Source organism: Argentina silus (genome assembly GCF_951799395.1).
Source record: "Argentina silus genome assembly, chromosome: 16".
NCBI lineage: Eukaryota > Metazoa > Chordata > Actinopteri > Argentiniformes > Argentinidae > Argentina > Argentina silus.
The window spans coordinates 17,009,873-17,028,906 of NC_139670.1; the positions used below are offsets into that span (position 1 = coordinate 17,009,873).

The 19,034-nt window shown below is 43.8% G+C and overlaps 2 protein-coding genes across 4 annotated transcripts; one reads left to right on the forward strand and one right to left on the reverse strand.

The window, feature by feature from the left end:
• Positions 1 to 3,268, reverse strand: LOC310817287 (uncharacterized protein). 2 transcript variants are annotated; one of them, XM_083687797.1, is made up of 4 exons: positions 2,894 to 3,268; positions 2,407 to 2,556; positions 1,874 to 1,933; positions 1 to 925 (listed from the first exon to the last, which is right to left on the reverse strand). In XM_083687797.1, the coding sequence occupies exons 1-4, from the start codon at positions 2,966 to 2,968 to the stop codon at positions 896 to 898; spliced, it is 315 nt and encodes a 104-aa protein (XP_083543923.1). In that variant the 5' UTR covers positions 2,969 to 3,268; the 3' UTR covers positions 1 to 895. The 2 variants fall into 2 exon arrangements, with proteins under 2 accessions (XP_083543923.1, XP_083543922.1); XM_083687796.1 differs by having other exon boundaries at positions 2,407 to 2,559.
• glrx3 (glutaredoxin 3) lies at positions 2,612 to 17,875 on the forward strand. Of its 2 annotated transcripts, none has more exons than XM_083687795.1 (11): positions 2,612 to 2,649; positions 5,496 to 5,604; positions 9,022 to 9,096; positions 9,837 to 10,044; positions 11,893 to 12,065; positions 13,390 to 13,451; positions 13,600 to 13,657; positions 14,500 to 14,552; positions 14,701 to 14,740; positions 15,062 to 15,154; positions 17,427 to 17,875. In XM_083687795.1, the coding sequence occupies exons 2-11, from the start codon at positions 5,548 to 5,550 to the stop codon at positions 17,475 to 17,477; spliced, it is 870 nt and encodes a 289-aa protein (XP_083543921.1). In that variant the 5' UTR covers positions 2,612 to 2,649; positions 5,496 to 5,547; the 3' UTR covers positions 17,478 to 17,875. The 2 variants fall into 2 exon arrangements, with proteins under 2 accessions (XP_083543921.1, XP_083543920.1); XM_083687794.1 differs by lacking the exon at positions 2,612 to 2,649 and adding an exon at positions 3,705 to 3,835.
• The last annotated feature ends 1,159 nt before the right edge of the window (positions 17,876 to 19,034 follow it).

The window sequence follows — 19,034 nt, forward strand, 5'->3', positions numbered from 1 at the left end:
TTATAGACAGTTTTATACTGCTTTAAAATAGTCACAATTTCTCTAATCAGTGTCAACTATAGCATACTCCTTGCATAAATTAACTGGTTAGCAGAGTGAAAACTGGCATTTAAGTGATACATAAAACAACATATATAAGGTAAACGTCACAACAAAATCAAGGTGAACTAGCCTGGAACTCTACATTTCAAATGCAGATTAAACTATTCAGGTGACTTAAAAGGTCCAGCAAGAACCTCTGACAGCACACACATTAATAGAGAAGGTTTCGGCATATGGTTCAATTCTGATCGCAATGGTTAATTCAGCCATTTCAGTCGTAATTTACACTCAATATCGAACATGAAAAAGTTCCCTCAAAATGTTTTCAGAATCATTTGTACTATTTTTTTTTTTTTTTTACATTCCGTCAATTCAAGTTATAAAAATATACAAAATATTTCTTCCCAAATAACATTTTTGTGTACAGGATCATCCATTTTTAAAAACAAAAAAAAATATCTTAAGAATCTTAACTTTGGGACAGACAAAGTTACTTGTGTAATACAGTAGATCCATTTGTTCAGAATGTGTTCCCTCATTATACACACATTACAAAGTTATTCATTATGGCACGGCCACTTCCTTATCTTGGCTGTAGATGTAACTACACTGCAGAGGTATTCATGTTACCATTCATAACAGAATGTTAATCTTTATGACATTGTCTATCGAAGAGTAACCCCCCCCCCCCCCCCCCAATACCAGTGTGTAGTCATGTAAACACCTGAGGCTAGATGAAGTGATACAGTACTTGTGGTAAAAGCTAGAATATGTAAGGCACTCTAAAGCGAAAAAGTCAATCCGTGGCTTGATCCCTCCTCTTCCTCGTGGTTATTCAGAGGTCACATGGTTATCAATATCCCATGATGTGGTTGATGTGCCCCTGAGAGGAGAAGAGACAGAGCGTCATGTGACACACAGGTAATCGTTACAGAACCACTTACATTAACATAACGTGTACAAGTACCCTTTTTAAAACTGAATTTCAAGTGTGCCATCCTGAGTCGTCGAGGTGAAAATTAAGTGCAAAGATCAAATGGCAGGTGCATTAGCCTGAGGGCCAACAATTCAAAATGTGCATATTTTATTATTCTGAATATACATTGATTTCATGAAAGTGAGGATTTCCCTGAAGAAACACAATAACCTGCATCAGCAATGTTTGTTACTATCTGCAGAATTCCGTCATCGTACTACTGCTGGTGACAAATGTTTCAGCTTTGACTATTTTACAATTACGGTTGTTTTATAAAAACTGACATTGACGGTACCAGTGTCACCAAGACTATGCCTGCTAGGGGATAGAACAGAATTGCCCAATGTAACAAAGTATGACTTTGCTGTTGTGAATGTAGGTGTTACCATGGCTGCCCAATTGATCTTAAGGCTTTGGAAAAGTCCTACCTCTACAAAGTGAAGAGAGTCAATGTTTGTATCATTGTATTGCATCATTGACTCTATCACAGGAACACATGTTGGCTAGACTTAATGACCGAAGTGAAAACTTCAAGAGAACCTGGGATCGCTTCTTCCATGTAACCACTGGAATGCTGATTTCATCTGGGTTTTTTTTTAATGTTATTTTCTGTATGCATTTATGTTTAAACATTTTCTCTTTCAGTTAGATTTCTGTAAACATGTGCTTCATTGACGTGTGTGTGTTGTTCATGCTGTGTGTGCAGTTTACGCTGTCTGTTTGTGCTTAAGGGTGTTAAAAAGAACTTTAAAAAAAATCTTTAAATCTTTAAATTACAAAAATATATATATTGTATTATATATATTGTAACCCAGTCCTCCATCCTACTGGATGTGAAGTGTTCCGACTACATACCGGCTCCCCTGCCATACACCGTGGACAACACTGCGGATGGCTGCCTTGGACTGCATACCCCTGTATAGGACAAAAACACAGTATTATTATCTAAGACCAACTGAAACTCCAGAGAGGCAGAAAAAGAAGAATAACATTATTCCTGGGCGACTATGAAGCATGTTTTAAATACTGTTCATTTAGTTCATTTGACTCAAGATAGGTCTCCTCCTTCCATATGAACAACAACAAACCACTACAACAGCAATTGTGGCATGACACCATATGATCTTTTGGAGAGGGTTTGTGATATCCCAATAACCACATCATGACACAACGTTTCACTTTGACTGAAATAGCTCACATTGTAAAACAAACAAAACAGGCATAGAGATAGGACAAGTTTTTAGAGATAGGACAAGAAACGTTGCGATGACTCATGTGTACTTCACTCCCTTGACCACTAAACGGTTACCACAACAACTTTAACAACTGGTCATAATAATAATAAAATAATAATAAAAAAAATCAACGATAAGAAGAAACATGCCTACCATTTTAGAGACGGGGTAGGTGCTGACCCCGTGGCTGTTGGGTGGGAACCCCTTCTGTGGCAGATCGGTGTCCCAGGTCTCCATAGGACAGTCTGTCACCGCGCCATATTCAACCGGGGGACAGCCTCCGACGCCGTCGCACAGCCGCTTCTGCTAATCAAAACAATACCGCATGGTTGGGCTTAGACACCAGAGCACACGGAAACACCGTGGGCTTTCAAAAGCACAACACAACACATCGACGTGAGTTAGCTACCATTTCCCCCCCCAGACCATCACAATGCAGCATGATAGCTACAATCGCTACACTAGCTCACATGCCATAGCCGATTGCTCGATCTTATTCAACGATGTACACGTCGCTTTATTAAGTTGGTTTTAGCTAGCTAGCTAGCTAGCTAGCGACACGGTGATTTCAGTGAACAAATGCAATCAGCAAGCGTTAGCTAGGTAGCTAGCGAGCTAGCAAAAGCTTCGGCTCTCCTACCGCTTGGCAGGTATTCCAGTTTTCAAGGTCCCCTTCGTGGCGCCTCTTCTTCTGAAGGGGTGTTATGTAATCCATAGGGTACAGTTTAATCAAGTATTCCTATTTAGAAAATGATAGTTAGTTCACTTCAAAAACAACACTGGTGTGTTGGAGAAACCGGTACGCGAGTTAGCTTTGTTGCTAACACACACGAAATTCAAGACTGGTTTGCTATTAACAACCACCAAAGCAGTGGAATTGCAAATAATAATCAACGCGGATGCTCATTGTGCAACTATATCAATTTTGTAATGAAAAATCTTTTAAAAATAAATGCTTGTCGGGTTTGATCTCTAGTGCAAGGACATGTAACGTCCTTGTGTCAGTTATTTCTCTCTGTCTGTCTTATCTGCTCTGGGACGGTGTCCTTGCTGTTAGACGGACAGTTACGACAGCCAACCCGTGTCGTTTTCACGCACTTGCCCGGAGAACAAAGTGGTTTGAATTATGTGATATGAAATCAGCGATATCACATGAATATCCACCCATGTTCTTTGATAATATCATATTCAGAATAAATAATAATACTAATAATGCTCTGAAAATAACCTATAACTTGGAAACTTTACAACTTTACAACACCATTCAAGCATTTCCTTGCAGTCTTTGTAAAGAGGGAATCTATTTCTGGGATGTACTTATATATATATTTCTGAAACTGGATGCATAATTGTGGTTTTTAGAACTTGGCTTGGCTTTTTCCCCTTGCTACATCAACAGATTTGTTTCATGCTCATTGGAGTGGAAAGATCGGTACAGTCGGTGCAAATAGTTATGCCTTGTTCCATCCCAACCTATGACACAATGTGTTGGTAATCGACTGCACTTGTCTGGAAACATGGCGAATTTTGTGGACGCTACATCCTCGCAGCAATTTGAGAACTTGCTATCAAAGTCTGGCAAGTATGTCGCATCATTTCATACAGAGATATTGAAGATAATACAACATCCATTTGACTATGAATGTAATGTGATGTCTATTGACATTGATTGCGACTTTTCAGTATGTTCACATGTACAGCTAGCATGTGATAGGCTAACTAAGCTACAGTAGCACATCATGCTGCTATCCATAATCTTGCACTAGCTATTTAGCTAATGATAGGGTTAGGTTTAGGGTTACAGTTACAGTCAATATTTTCACGCCAACAATGTCTAATTAACTTTGATAGCTAGCTATAATAACCTGTATCGCAGTTTGGGTATAGCTAATTGAGAATTGCACATGTTAGTGTGGTTTAAACAGGTCTGAACTGTCAGTTATGTCATCAGTCCATGATGTGGTGTCATGATGTGAAATTCCAGTCTTTACAGTGACATTTCACATGCGGAGAAGTGGACTTGTGTGTGTTGAATCTGAATGGGGAGGAGAATAAGCTGAATCATGATGACGAGGTTTTGTCATACACTGTATGTGATATTGAGTTAGTCAGTGATAATAACATGCAAGTATTCTGAATGAAATATTGTCAGCATCTTCAGCAAGATGTTAATGATGGGTTGTCGCTGTTATTAGAGCGCTATACAGTGCCTTCGGAAAGTATTCAGACCCCTTCACTCTTTCCACGTTTTGTTGTGTTATAGACTCAATTTAAAATGGATTAAATTAAAAGAATTTACCATCAATCCACACACAATACCCCAGAATGACAAAGCGAAAACACGTTTTTGGAAATTTCAGTAAATGTATTCAAATTGAAAAACAGAAATACCTCATGTCCATAAGTATTCAGACCTTTTGCTATGACACTCTTAAAATAAGCTAAAATGCAAAAATGTCATCAACAAATCACTCTTAAATTGAATTGAGTCCATCTTAATGCAAGGATAATAGTTAATGTAATTTTGGAATTAATATCTTTGTTTTTGTAGGGTCTCTGATTTGCATAGGAATCAGTTACAAACTGTACATTTAGGAGTACATTTATTGAGTGAATGTTGATGACATTTTTGCATTTTAGCTAATTTTAAGAGTGTCGTAGCAAAGGGTCTGAATAGTTATGTATTTCTGTATTTCAATTTGAATACATTTACTGAAATTTATAAAAACCTGTTTTTGCTTTGTCATTGTGGGGTGTTGTGTGTGGATTAATGGGAAATTCTTTTAATTTAATCCATTTTAAATTGAGTCTATAACACAACAAAATGTGGAAAAAGTGAAGGGATCTGAATACTTTCCGAAGGCACTGTACATGTCATCCATGGTCTTCCTTATCATTCCTATTAGGCTTGGGCCGGGATTAGAATTCCCTCTGTATACAGTAATAGCTTTTAGCATGACTCGAACTTGTAGCAAATCTCTTTCTTTAAGTCAGAATTATGACCTTGTCCACCCCCTCAGACAAGAGTGTTTGATCATGCCTTGTGATGCTTGTGTGCAAGTTCAATTTGGAGGAAACATGGCGAAACCTGGCAATATTTATTAAACAAGTCTTGATGGGTATAATAATGGTAACATATAGGTGGAGTCAGTATTGACAGAAATAAACTGGGATAAGTTGAAATACCTTCTTCACTCAGTAATACCTTATACCTCCCCAACCCTACTACATATCTGTTTCAGGTCCCTGACAGTAGTGCACTTCCAGGCAACATGGGCTCCCCAGTGCATCCAGATGAACGATGTGATGTCAGAGCTGTCCAAGGAACACACCCAGACAACGTTTATCAAGGTACAAAACCCTGAGACCATCAGAGTTTAAGTTAAGTTTAACTTAAATTTTTCAACTCTGTGCTACTAAAAAATGGCTAAAAGCACCAATGGTACATTCTACTTGCCAAGAACGAGCTAATACCCTTACTTACAAACAATGACAGGGCCAGCATATTGACCAGAAAAGAGAATTAAAGCAACTTTGAATTGTATGCACCTGAGGTAGGACAAGAAGACTCTAGCCTAGGCCTATTTCTTCACTGAAATATGTTTATGTCAGTTTGTTGCCAGTTGCCAGTTACACCCACGTTTTACAGTGCTGTGAGAAGTATTTTCCCAGAGAGGCAGGCTCGGGCCACACGAGCCTGCCGGGATCATGAAACAGTGTGTTGCCTGACTGGTATTCATAGAAGTTATCTCCCAGCAGCTGGAAGATTTGATTTCATTAATTTGTTGACGTAGTCATTTAGAATAACCTCAGATCACCATCTCATAGATGTGTAGTCTAGAGCGTCCTGTTTACAAGACTTGGTATTCCAATCCAGACCAATCATTTTTCATTGTGATAGCCTATTTTTCCCCCCCCCATCTCCTCTCTCCATGGCCCCTCTCTGTATCTACTATCTACCCTCGAATTTTGTCTGCTGGTCTGGTCCTAATGTGTTTCACTTCGGAGGACCCACAGGACCTGCCATACTGTGCTGCTGGCTCCCTCTGACCTTGCCTGCTTTATGAGTTGACTACTGTACAGTATGTTCCAGGGAGTGAAAGGAGAAGATGTTCTAAGGGTGTGAGAGGGGGTTGATTATGTCCCATATATGTTGTAAATAATTAATAATAATAATAATAATAATAATAATACATTGCATGTGGAGCGCCTTTCTAAGGACTCAAGGACGCTTTACAGACAGAACCAAAAATAACAGACAACCAAGAAGCAAAACAAACATTTCAGTAAAAACTAAATCTACGTTCAGAAAGATTGGATGATGTTCTGGGACGGTGTGAGAAGGGATAAGTTTCCAATCTATGGTGGTAGAGGAAATGATGAAGACCTAGGCCTATGGCTCAAATTCAGTGACAAGTACAGTGCTCTCTGTAATTGTTGGGACAGTGAAGCATTTTTTTTTCTTTTGTCCCTATACTTCAAAAGCTTGGAATTGAAATCAAACCATTACGACAAGGTTAAAGTATGTCTTGGTTTCACCATTTAGAAATTACAACACTTTTTTATATGTAGTCTCCCTATTTAATGGCACTAAAAGTATCGGGACAATTGGCTTGACAGGTGTCTTCTGGTTAATCAGGTGTGTTCCGTCACATCATTTGTGTAGGCATAAAAGAGCTGTCAATGTCTTGTATTGATTCTAGGCTGTGCATTTGCCTTTGGAGTCTGCTATTGAGGACAACATGAGGACCAAAGAGGTGTCAATGAAAGGCAAGGAAGCCATTATACAGCTGAAAGATATAAACAAAATCTATCAGAAACATAGCCATAACATTAGGCTTACCAAAAACAACAGTTAATCATTTAAGAAGAGTGAAGGAACTGGTGAGCTCAGCATTAGCAAACAACCTGGTAGCCCAAGGGAGACTTCTACAGTGGATGACAGAAGATTGCTCACCATAATTAAGAAACAAACCCCAAAACAACTATCCAACAGACTAGGAACACTCTCCAGGAGGTAGGCGTGGATGTGTCAGCCACTACTGTCTGCAGAAGACTTCACCAGCAGAACTACAGAAACAAAAATACCCCAAAATAAAACCTGAGAATCTATACTTTACCCTCATAGGTATATTGGTTTAATTTAAAATCCAAACTTTTGGAGTGTAGAGCCAAAAGAAGACGAAATGCTTCGCCGTCTCAATCATTACGAAGGGCACTATAGGTTACATGCGAATATTTGAGATGCTGACCTAAGAACCTCCAGTTATTATCATGTTGTATGCTGAAAAAAAGCTCACAACTGAATCTGTATTTCAAAATATTGTAAGCACCCCACCCCACACAGCAATATAGTCTACACTTTCTTTTAAAGTATGATTTCTTTTTTGGTTTTGACGGTCATTTGAAATGAATCGATATGCTCATGTCCCGTTAAAATGAGCAATTTATACTGTTCATATTTAGTGACTTTATGTCACTACTCTGAGCTCTGTGTTTCACTGCAGGATTGTGTGGCCTTATATAGGTGGTTGTCAGTTAGAAGGTTCCGGCTCATGGATCTTGTCAAAAGCACAAACACCAGCGTTGGCTCCAGGCTGCAAATAAGTGCTGTAATCGCGACATAACCCGGGTCAATGATTTATGGATTTCAATATCCGGTAGCTAAATATGATTGAAAATGTGTGGGGGAAATTTGCCGGGTCAGTAGTGCATCAAGGTTTCCCCCCCTATTTCTTGCCCCTGGGGGCATTTCTTGAAATTCAAGGCTAAAATAAAAACCTGCAAACCCCTTTTTTTTTTTTTTTTCTTCGTTTTTTATGGAACCCTTTTTGTACGATGGCACAGTCTAGGGTCGATAACTCGACTTGATCCCGTTGAAGTCTCGACGATCCTCCGATTTTCAACATGTTTTTCAGGCACGAAAATGGAAAAATGTCATCTATTTTTGATGATTTCAAGTCGAGTCAAAAAACTTTCTCGCTCCTTTTGTTTGTCGAGAGGTGCATCGCAAGTCCCGTTAATTTGTTCCTTGCGGATTGCCGGCGTCGAGAACAAAAGAAGTGTCCATCACACGGCCTAGCTGGAGATGGCGGTGCTCCCCTCATTTGTCTGCCTTGTTAGACGTTTCAAAGCGGTGAATCTGTGCTTGATTTCTCCCCCTGAAGGGAGTGCCTCCTGGCTAAATAAATATTGTGTTGGGGGAAATGCAGTGGGGTTCCTCATGTGTGGATGTAGACACTGCTTAATGGCTTGGAAAGAGAACAAAGGGGAATCGACTGCTCGGATGGTTCCCACACACTCTCTCTCTCTCTCTCAATGTGTTTTCCTACCGTCCATCCACACCATCACTCACTTTTTGAACCTTTCCCTTCTCCTCGGCCTCACTTTCAACCTCTCTCCCTCCTTCCATACACTACTCTCCATCTCGTTCCTTCTGTCTGTCTTCCCTCTCTCAACCCCTCAATCTCTCCATCCATCCATCCATCCATCCCTCACTCTCTCGACCTCTCTCTCTCTCTCCCTCCATCCATCCCTCACTCTCTCGACCTCTCTCTCTCTCCCTCCATACCTCACTCTCTCAACCTCTCTCTCTCTCCCTCCCTGCATCCATACCTCACTCTCTCGACCTCTCTCTCTCCCTCAATCCATACCTCTCTCTCTCTCCCTCCATCCATCCCTCACTCTCTCCATCCGTCCCTCTCTCTCTCTCTCTCTCTCTCCACCTTTGCTCTCTCATCCTCCCCTCCATCCCTCTCCTGCTCACAGCTGGAGGCAGAAGGAGTGCCCGAGGTGTCTGAGAAATACGAAATCGCCTCAGTTCCTACCTTCCTCTTCTTTAAGGTAAGTTCTTCGGTCATTCTCGCTTGAAACCGATCCCCCCCCTAATACAGGACAATGTATGAGTCGTAACGTTAGCAGTGCTATAGTTAGCATAGCCTACATCTCCTACGCTACCACACATTGAGTCATTGTCACATTTTATGAAGATAATTGTCTCATATCATATTCACACGTGTTTATAACAGGGCTGCACTCGTTTCTCAAGGGCGATGTGTGTATTCTGAGTTCGACAGATTCGGCCTATTTGTTTCCCTCCCTCCTGCGAATCACACGAATAGCCCTAGATGGGACTGTTCAGCGCTTTAATTCCAGCGCGGAACGGCTGTGTGTGATAGTGATTAGAGGCAGCTCAGATAAAGTATTTAAAGGGCCTCAGGAGCATCTGAGAGCCGCGGAGCCGACAAGGCTGTCTGTACAAAGAGGGCCCACACTCCGGTAGCAGGATCAAAAGGAGAATAATCACAGGTTAAGGCCGTGCCGTGGTTCCCACCTTATCGGGGCACCTCACAGACGGTTTACCATGTCAAAGACAGGAGAGAGAGCCCCGCGGTCCCGCTGTACTCTACTCCGTCTCTCTCTCTCTCTCTCTCTCTGTCTCTCTCTCTCTCTATCTATCTATCAGTCCTCCACAACAATACAAAACAAACAAACAAACAGAAAGAGTACTAAAATATTAATGGTGTTTTTTTCTTCTTTGTTTGTTTGGTTATTTTCTCTCTCCTACACTCGGGGGGTCTCAGAGCGGCCAGGAGATTGACAGGCTGGACGGCGCGCACGCCCCAGAGCTGACCAAGAAGGTCCAGCGGCTGGCGTCGAGCGCGGCCGGCCTGACGGGGGGCGCGGCCGGGGAGCCCCCCAAAGAGGACCTTAACGAGCGTCTGAAGAGGCTCATCAACGCGGCGCCCTGCATGCTCTTCATGAAGGGATCCCCCCAGGAGCCCCGCTGCGGTAAACACACTGGAGGGAGGAGGGCAATTAGTGTGTGTGTGTGTACTTGTGTGTGCGCGTACACACACACACACGAGTGCTTGCATATATTTGTGTATGTCTGTCTGTGTGGTGTGTATCTTTACGTTCTATATTTGTGAGATTGAGCAATAAGGGAGAGAGGAGAGGCAGGCATGATGGTCGTGGTGTGTGTGTGTGTGTGTGTGGGAGGGGGGGGGGGCGTAATCTAGCCCCATCACAGCGGGGTACTAATATGCCTGTCAGACCCTGAGTACACCTCTCTGCTGAGGGTCCCCACCTCTCCCTGGGAGGGCCGGTGAACTCCCGACAGGGGGGCGGGACCCGGGATGTTGTCAATAAAAGTCCCCTTTTCTTTTCTTTTTTCTTTTTTCTTTTTTTTCTTTTTTTTTTTTCAAAAGGATGATCTATCAATGAGGACATTCAGTCAAATCTCATTGGCCCTGGAAAAGATGATGCTTTATATGCTATAGGCTAGCTAGCCAGCCTCACCGGTAGAGGAACGGAATCCCCGCTGTGCATGAAGAAGAGGGAGAGCCAAGGACCTATAGCTCAGGAACATAACCGGAACCCTTGGTTGAAAGGCTGTTTACCGTTGCCGAATACAGTATTATGTTTTATTTTAATCAGCACTACGACTACTTTTTTTTTTCAATTTTATTGGATTTTAATCAAGATTTGTGATAGATGCCATGGATGACGCCTCATACTTCGCTTAAATCTATTCTAAAGGTGATTCATGGAAAACAGTAAATGGGTATCTGTTGGGGTTTGTGTGAACAGAGCTCCATTAGGTTCTCATCATGTTTAATCTAGTACTTAACCAGCCGTACCTTACCTAGACCTCTCTGAGAGCCATGGGGGGTCTCAGCCTTGATTTTAAAAGGTTACACATACCCATGTAAAACACACGCAGCTACACAATACATTTGTGTACGTGTGTGTGTGTGTGTGTGTTTGTGTGCGTGTTTATGCGTGCGTGCGTGCACATAACAAGGTACCTTTTCCTTGAAATAAGAAATCAGCCTTTAATGTTGCTTTATCCCGAAGCGGAGCGTCTGCGGACCGCAGTCATTCCCGAACCCCCTTTAGGAAACAGAGAGGAGGGGAGGGAGGGAGGGAAAGCCCTCACCAATCAATCCTGCGTGTCTGGTCCATGTAGCCCGCAGCCAGAGAAAGCAGCTGGACCGCTTGTTTGCCCGGTGTAATAGAAACAAGTTAATATACTGCCAACCGTATAACCATTAGTCAGGGCCCTCTAGCTGTTTTATAATGAATTCCCGGATGAATGGGGGAAATATCAGAATGGCTATTTCACTGCAGGCTCTACATGGTGTCAACACATCACCTTATACCCCCCCCTTCTCTCTCTCTCTTTCTCTCTCTCTCTCTCTCGCTTTCTCTCTCTCTCTCGGTTTCTCTCTTTCTCTCGCTCTCTATCAATCATACGCCTCCAAATACAAACATCCATCCACCCAGATCATAACGCATACTTCAGATACTTGAGCAATGATATTAATTGGCCTCCGCTACGACACAATTTCTGTATGTGTGTAGAAATCGTTTTTTTTGGATCAGAATTGCATATCATCTGAATTTAAGAAAGAAAGGAACCGGATGTGTTTTTTTTTTCCTTTTTGAATGAAAATATGATGACACTTGTTGTATTCATGGCTGACCTTTATTTATCCAGGTACTGCAGGGAGTCGAGAAGACACAAACATTGAGATTAAGACTGTGTGTCAGTGTGTCAGTGTAATGAACCCAGTCTTTGTGTGTGTGTATGTGTGTTCGTGTGTGTGTGTGCGTGCGGTCGTTCGTTCCCACCAGGCTTCAGCCGGCAGACAGTCCAACTGCTGAAGGATCACAGCATCCAGTACAGCAGCTTCGACATCCTCTCTGACGAAGAGGTGCGGACGGAGCTGAAGATCTTCTCCAACTGGCCCACCTACCCCCAGGTCTACGTCAACGGGGAGCTGGTGGGGGGGCTGGACATCATCAAGGTCTGTAACGTTTCGTTTCTACGACGTCAGGGCGAGGGTTGGGGAAGAACCTTCTCCAGCTCGTACCCCCCCCCCCCCTTGGTTCTACGCTTCACAGCGTGTCGCTCGTAACACTGGATGTGTTTAGGTTTTGTGAAGGTGGATAGGAATGGTTTGGAATGGACCCCCACTGTAGCCCCCTGTACAAGTTTCTCTCCTATTAGTTAAAAAAAATATTTTTTCTTTCTTCTAGCATTGTGACTGCCTATGGCCCCTGGTCCGAGCATTGATTACTTTATCTTCTGATGGATAGATGATTCACTTACTTAAACAAATGTATTTGTTGTAAGTCGCTTTGGATAAAGGCGTCTGCTAAATGCCATAAATGTAAAAAAAAATTGATCATCCAAGGTCTTGGTGGACCAACACGTCAAACTTGGCCTTCGTTTACCCAATAGAAAGATCGGGAAAAGCTCAGCCATTTCGCTTTACCAATACAACATCCCATATTTGGTTCCTTAACCTGAAAGATGGAAAGTTCTGTTTATCTGGGCTCTTGTAACTCCCAGCTAATTATTAGCATGTTGAACCAAAAAAAATCAATGGAGCCTAAATGAGCGTGTTTGAAATGCTCAAATTCATCTTCCGTTCTTTAAAACAATACCATTGAGTCTTTTCAGAGAGTTTGAGGTGATTCGATCGCGACATTTCAAACATGCTCATTTCGGATCTAATGACTTGGTATTGGTTAAAGTAAGTCCTTAGTGACAGTGTCCGGGTAACCCTTTACTTAGTACAGCCGTCTCTTAAACGCTCCTAAATGCTTTGTTTTTGCCGACCCGGTTTTGGGTAACCCACCCCCCCCCCCTCCGTGGCGGTACACTCCCATGGAGATAATTCTAGCTTAAAGACATGAGAGGCCTCCTGCTGGGGTAGGTGGGCTAGATGAGTGGTGGAGCCCTCTGTGCCACCCCCCCCCTCCCCTCCCTCCCTCCCCCCCTCCCTCCCTCCCTCCCTCCCTCCGCCTATGTTGTAGTAATCACTCCCCAAGCCCAGACGTTCTCCGCTGCCCCGCCCTCGTTAGGCTAACAGCTCACCTGTGTAGTGTCCTGCTGTGCCGCAGCAGTTGGGGAAGACACGTTTCTCTCTCTCTCTCTCTCTGCGCTGAGAGAGAGAGAGTGTGTGTGTGTGTGGGAGAAAGAAAGAGAAGAGAGAGAGAGGGAGAGGGTGAGGGTGTGTGTGGTGTGCGTGCTTGCATGAGTGGGTGAGAGGTGGAACAAAGGCCCACTCTGGAAGTCTCAGGGAGGAGACCTAGTTTTCTGAGTTATGTGTATGTCTATTGTAGGAACTAGCTGAATCTGGAGAGCTGGAGAATACCTGCCCCAAGTCAGTGACACTGGAGCACAGGTAACCCCCCCCCCCCCCCCCCAAAAAAAAAAAAGATAAACACCTTAATACACACACACCTTAATATACACACACACTAATATACACACACACACATGATAACATAAGATAACACATGTTCAGTTTCATCCACTGTTCTTCCCTCCAGGTTGAAGTCAATCATCAACAGGAGTTCAGTCATGCTGTTCATGAAAGGAAACAAGGAGGTAAGTATCGATGTGAAACAAACACACCAGGCCATCAAGTCAATTCAAGTAAAGTGTGTGTGCCACATTTACCCCACCCTACATTCATACTTATGTGGAAGAGATTAGGAAAATAACACTGGAAATACACTTGGAAGAGGAGAACCCAGATTCGGCGCTACTATTATGAAATCAGCACTACTGTACTATTCACCCTCCTGGAGCAGAGTTGGCTCACTCCCCCCCCCCCCCCCCCCCCCCCCCCTTCTAATAAAGCTGCAGGACTCTCACCTAGCTTTTCATACACCTATTGATTTTTACTGCACACAGATGAAAGAATCTTTGGAGTAGTTTAAAGCTAGTCCCCAGAGCGTCTCTCCCTCTCTTTCACTCTCTCTCTCTCTCTTTCCCTAACTCTCTCTCATTCGTTCGCTCGCTCGCTCCTTTTTTTGTGATATGGATCAGGATTCGCTTTCTCTTGAAAGGCTGTTTTTAAGTGGGTGCTTTGAAAGCGATAGGAACTTACTGTATAAAAGCCTAGTTTGGTGGTGTTCCTCTAGACTGTAAGAAGTAGGAACTCCTCTCGCTTCAGAGTGCTTTAGCTTTGTGTGTTACCTTGAAAGACCCCCACCCCCCCCCCCCCCCCCCCCCCCCACACACACACTATGAACGCATTGTTATTTTTGCTATTCTTAAGTATCTACCGCCTTTTCATTTTTGAAGACAAGAAACATTGTTTCCTGTGATTTTGTTTTGTGGAGTTAAAAAAAAAAGAATGTAATTCTGTTCTTCCGCTTCTTCTGAGCATCAGAAGTGACTATACACATTGTCTCATTCTGAAGTGTTTCTCCCTGGTTTTACAGACAGCCAAATGTGGATTCAGCAGACAGATACTTGAAATAATGAACAGTGCAGGGTAAGAAGATTTCTTTTCACCTCGTCGTGTTACGTTTGTTGGTAATTTATTCCTCAATTCAGACGGTATACTGGATCTTGCCATAAGTTAAGATGTTCCCCAGTGTGCAGACAGAGTACCTTTAATCATGTGAACACCACTGTTGCAGGGTGGATTACGACACGTTTGATATCCTAGAAGATGAAGAGGTAAGAGCGGGAAAGATATTTGAAATACATTCAGATAATCGCTTGCTTTTATGTTTGCAAAGATAGTCAAAAGGGGGTTTTATTTTTATTTTTTTCCCTGTGTAAGCTGGTGTTTTTCTCAGAATGGCTCTCTTAAGCATCCCAAGTTCCTTCTCACCACGGTACATTTCAAGCTTTGAGCCCTTGAATAACCCCCAAACAAGTGAGAGTCTATCTCGGTTGTACCATAAGATCTTCCACCATGTCTATCTCGGTTGTACCACCATCTTCCATGTGTGTAACCCATGTTTCTGCGTGACTCTTCCTCTCGCCCATTCCCAGGTCAGACAGGGGCTGAAGACGTACTCCAACTGGCCAACGTACCCTCAGCTATACGTCAAGGGGGAGCTCATTGGTGGCTTGGACATCGTCAAGGTGAGTTTTTTTTTTAAATGTATTTATTTATAACATTTCAGACCTTAAGACTTGTTCCACTTATTGAAGGGATGTATCACACCACGTACCACCACACCACCGTGGAACAGTGTCACACCCTGGTCCTCTGTGGCTCAGTCGGTCGAGCATGGCGCTAACAACGCTTAGGTCGTGGGTTTGATTCCCGCTGGGACCGAAATGTATGCACTCACTGCGATGTAAGTCGCTTTGGATAAAAGCGTCAGCTAAATGGCATGTCTATCTACACCACCGTGGAACAGATGGACCCAGCACTACCGTCGCCCGGCCACCAGATGTCACTAAAGCACCGTGCTCTGTGGGCTTTGAAATACACCCGGTTCCTCATGTACAGTTTCAGAAGGCATTCCGAGTTCATCCTAACCCGGTATTAAAACTTGACATTGAGACATTGTGTTCCGTCTTAATACCAAGGCCTTTTCTTGTACATTAAACTATGCGGAAAGAGGTTATTACGCAACAGCCAGATTAAGAGCTCCAGGCAATTACCATAAGAGTAATCCTCTTAAGTGTATGCCTACTTATTTTACCAGGGCCCTTGCTTTTGCAAACACCTTTTACTCTGGGTTCTTGGGAAAGCTGACCTGAAGCCACGTGTGTGTATGTGCGTGTGTGCGCCCCATCTAGCTGGCTATTTAACTCAGCTTGGAGTTGGATTCAGATAAGACTACTGGGGATCCTTAGTTAGCTTGAAATCAGGTGTGTGTGTCAGAGAACTAGTCTATGGATGCGGTAGCACCACCCCCCCCCCCCCCCACACACACACACACACCGTTCATACTTTCATCTTCTGTACAGACAGGTTTTTGTTTACCTTCTTGGCAAAACTGGAAGCTCATCATTATCATCAGGCTTTAAATAACAACAAAAAAGCATGTGCTTTGCCATAGCCCACCTGCTTTGGAGTTTTACCTAATTGTGGAGTAATACACCGCATGAAACTTGTAATCGATTGTGCTTGAGGGGGGGGGGGATCTTCAAAGCAGTGCAGTCCAAAGCAGTGCAGTGCTGTGTCCTTTCTATCATTTCAATAAACCACAGGATTGCAATCGATTTCAATGAAATGTCCTAAACCACAGGCACCGAAAGCATGTATACGCTTGTCAAATAATATCTTGTCCGTGGTGCTATGAATCAGTTATTTATGACCGCTGTCCATGGTTCTTATATTGCTTTTTTAACTTTTTTTTTTAAAACATTGCCACGGTAAGCCTTCACCTGTCATGGAGCGCTGAAGTGTTTGTTATTGTAACATTTGTTCCCAAAAGTAACTTTGTAAAAAAGAAAAAACTATCATCAAAATCAGCTGCGTCAGCACAGCAGTTCCAATATTCACGACACAGCACACCCTCTCTCTCGTATGTTATTGAGAAGAAGAAGATAGCTTGCGAGTAAGAATGTGATTGTACTGTCATAAACTCTCCTGTATCCCAGTTCATAATATGAGAACACAACTTGAACCGTATGTGTTCTGTTGTTCTTGGACTGGATTCCCTCCCATCAGCGTGGCCATTCTCTATAATTGGTCGGCAAACATGACAATACATTTGAAAGAATATACATTTAGGCTGTTTTAAAAGCAACTGACCATTTCAAGAGAAGGCTAAATGACAAAGACCACGAAAAACATGACACATACCACCACAGTTAAAGGGTTGCAGTCCTATTTGCTATTTCAATGCTGCTACATATGTTTTTCCAATTCTTTCCAGTGTCCCTTCAAGAAATGGCCATGGCATGAGCAATGTTACATAACCTGATGAGCCTACTGTTGAACCACCTGTCATCTATAAAACAGGGGACAGTTGATAGCAAAAGCTGCAATTTCGAACTCTGCCAATGGTGTTTGTTGGCCTTAATGCAGCCTCTCCAGAACGCAGGGGGGCATAGATTCTGCGTGTGAAATATCAGATGAGAACGTGGGTGCGATATTCATGAGACACACCCCTCCAATGTGAGTTTCTCCACCCCCAAACGCCCAGTTGGCACAACTGCGCACACTGAGCTGCCAACAGATTATATGCCAGAGCTCTGCACACGCACACATTTGGCACGTAAAAGAACACATCCGCACGCATTAAGGAAATAAGAACAGACCCCCTTGGTGCGTGGGGGGGGGGCCAGGAATGCATCAATGAGCCAGTAAGCGCTGCTGGGAAAAATAAGTCTTTTGGCTGTTCTCTCATGCGTCCTGTGATGATGGAATGTCCCAAATGTTTTGATTTTTCCACAGGAACTGAAAGAGAGCGGCGACCTTGCGTCCGTCCTGAGGGGTGAATCCTAGACGTCCAGCGGCGACCTCATCGACACGACAGGATGGGGGGTCGGTGGGAACAAGCTCTGTCGCTACCGACAGGATGGAGGGGGGGGGGGAAACAAGCTCTGTCGCTACCGACAGGATGGAGGGGGGGAGGGAAACAAGCTCTGTCGCTACCGCACAAGTCTCCATCATCCCCGTCTTCACCTCAGTCCACCAGGGGTCGCTAATCAGGAGCCAAGAAACCTCTCTTCTGTGAATTCATATCCACCCATTTTATTTTATTTTTCCTGGAGAGAGATGTGTACAAAAAAACAACAACATCGAAATCTAACTCTGCGTCCAAAACCTCCATTGATCAAAATGCAATTTGTTTTTTGCCAACTGACATTAGAATAGCGAATAAAGTCGGCGATGTTACCTGACCTGATGTTTGTTTGTTTGTTTCCTCCCCCCCCCCCTCCCCCCTCCCTATCACCTGGTACACCGCTACAGCAGAACACACTGCTCTGTAGCGTGTGTGTGTGTGTGTGTGTGTGTGTGATACTGTGATTCACAGGTACAGGTACACGCATCCCACTTGATCGTCCCAGGGTCTGTTTATCTCACGCTAACGTTTTCCGTCGGTTTATGTCAGTGGGGGACGACGACGACGACGACGACACATGCGTTCCTATGCTACAGCGGTGGCCAGCCCCAACCCCCCCCCCCCCCCCCCGTCCTTATCTGGAGTGCCAACCACACAGCGGAATGGAGGGGTAATGAAGCTTGCACGAGAAGCCGGTGTCTGAGGGGAGCACACAGCCGAGTTATTAAAAGTAAACAAAGCATAAATATTGATGGTGTGGGCGAGCCGGTTCGGCTGGCTTTGAGCCGGGGGTTGGGGGGCGTAGAGCGGCGGTGCCATTAGCGGTGAACCGCACACGCGCGCACAGACACACACACACGCACGCACTCAATCCTTCACTCTTGGTGGACCACACCTGTGGCTCCTCAGGTAATTACCGCTCTCCAGCAATTCCTCTATATGGCTTCGCCTTATGGTGCATACGTGACAAAGGCCTGGTGTCAAGGTCCTCTCTCTCTCCCCCTCTTTTTCACCTTACCCTCTCCTCTCTTCACTTCTCTGCCTCTCCTATTTTCTGCCTCCTCTCTGGATTTCTCCTCTCCTCATCCCTCCTTTGCTTACCCCACGCTGCTTTTCCTACCCTCTTCCTCCTCCTTCTCCCCTTTTCTCCTCTCATCGCCACTCCTCTCTCTCTCCTCTCCTCTCTCTCTTCTCTCCTCTCATCTCTCACCATCCTCTCTCCTCCCTCTCCTATCCACTCATCTCCACTCCACTGCACTCCACTCATCCAGCTTCATCACATCCCAGTGCTCTCTGTCTTTGAACAGAGAGTAAAGAGCTCCCCCTCCAACATCCTCCTCACCGGTGCTCTGGAGGACCGCTCATCTCCACCAAATCACACTCATTTACATGTGTTTTCCAGTCCAATGAAAAAACACGATCCCTATCCAGTAATGATGCCTGGGAGATGCTAATGGTTGTCATAATGAGTTTAGATGAGGATGAAAACAAGCAAA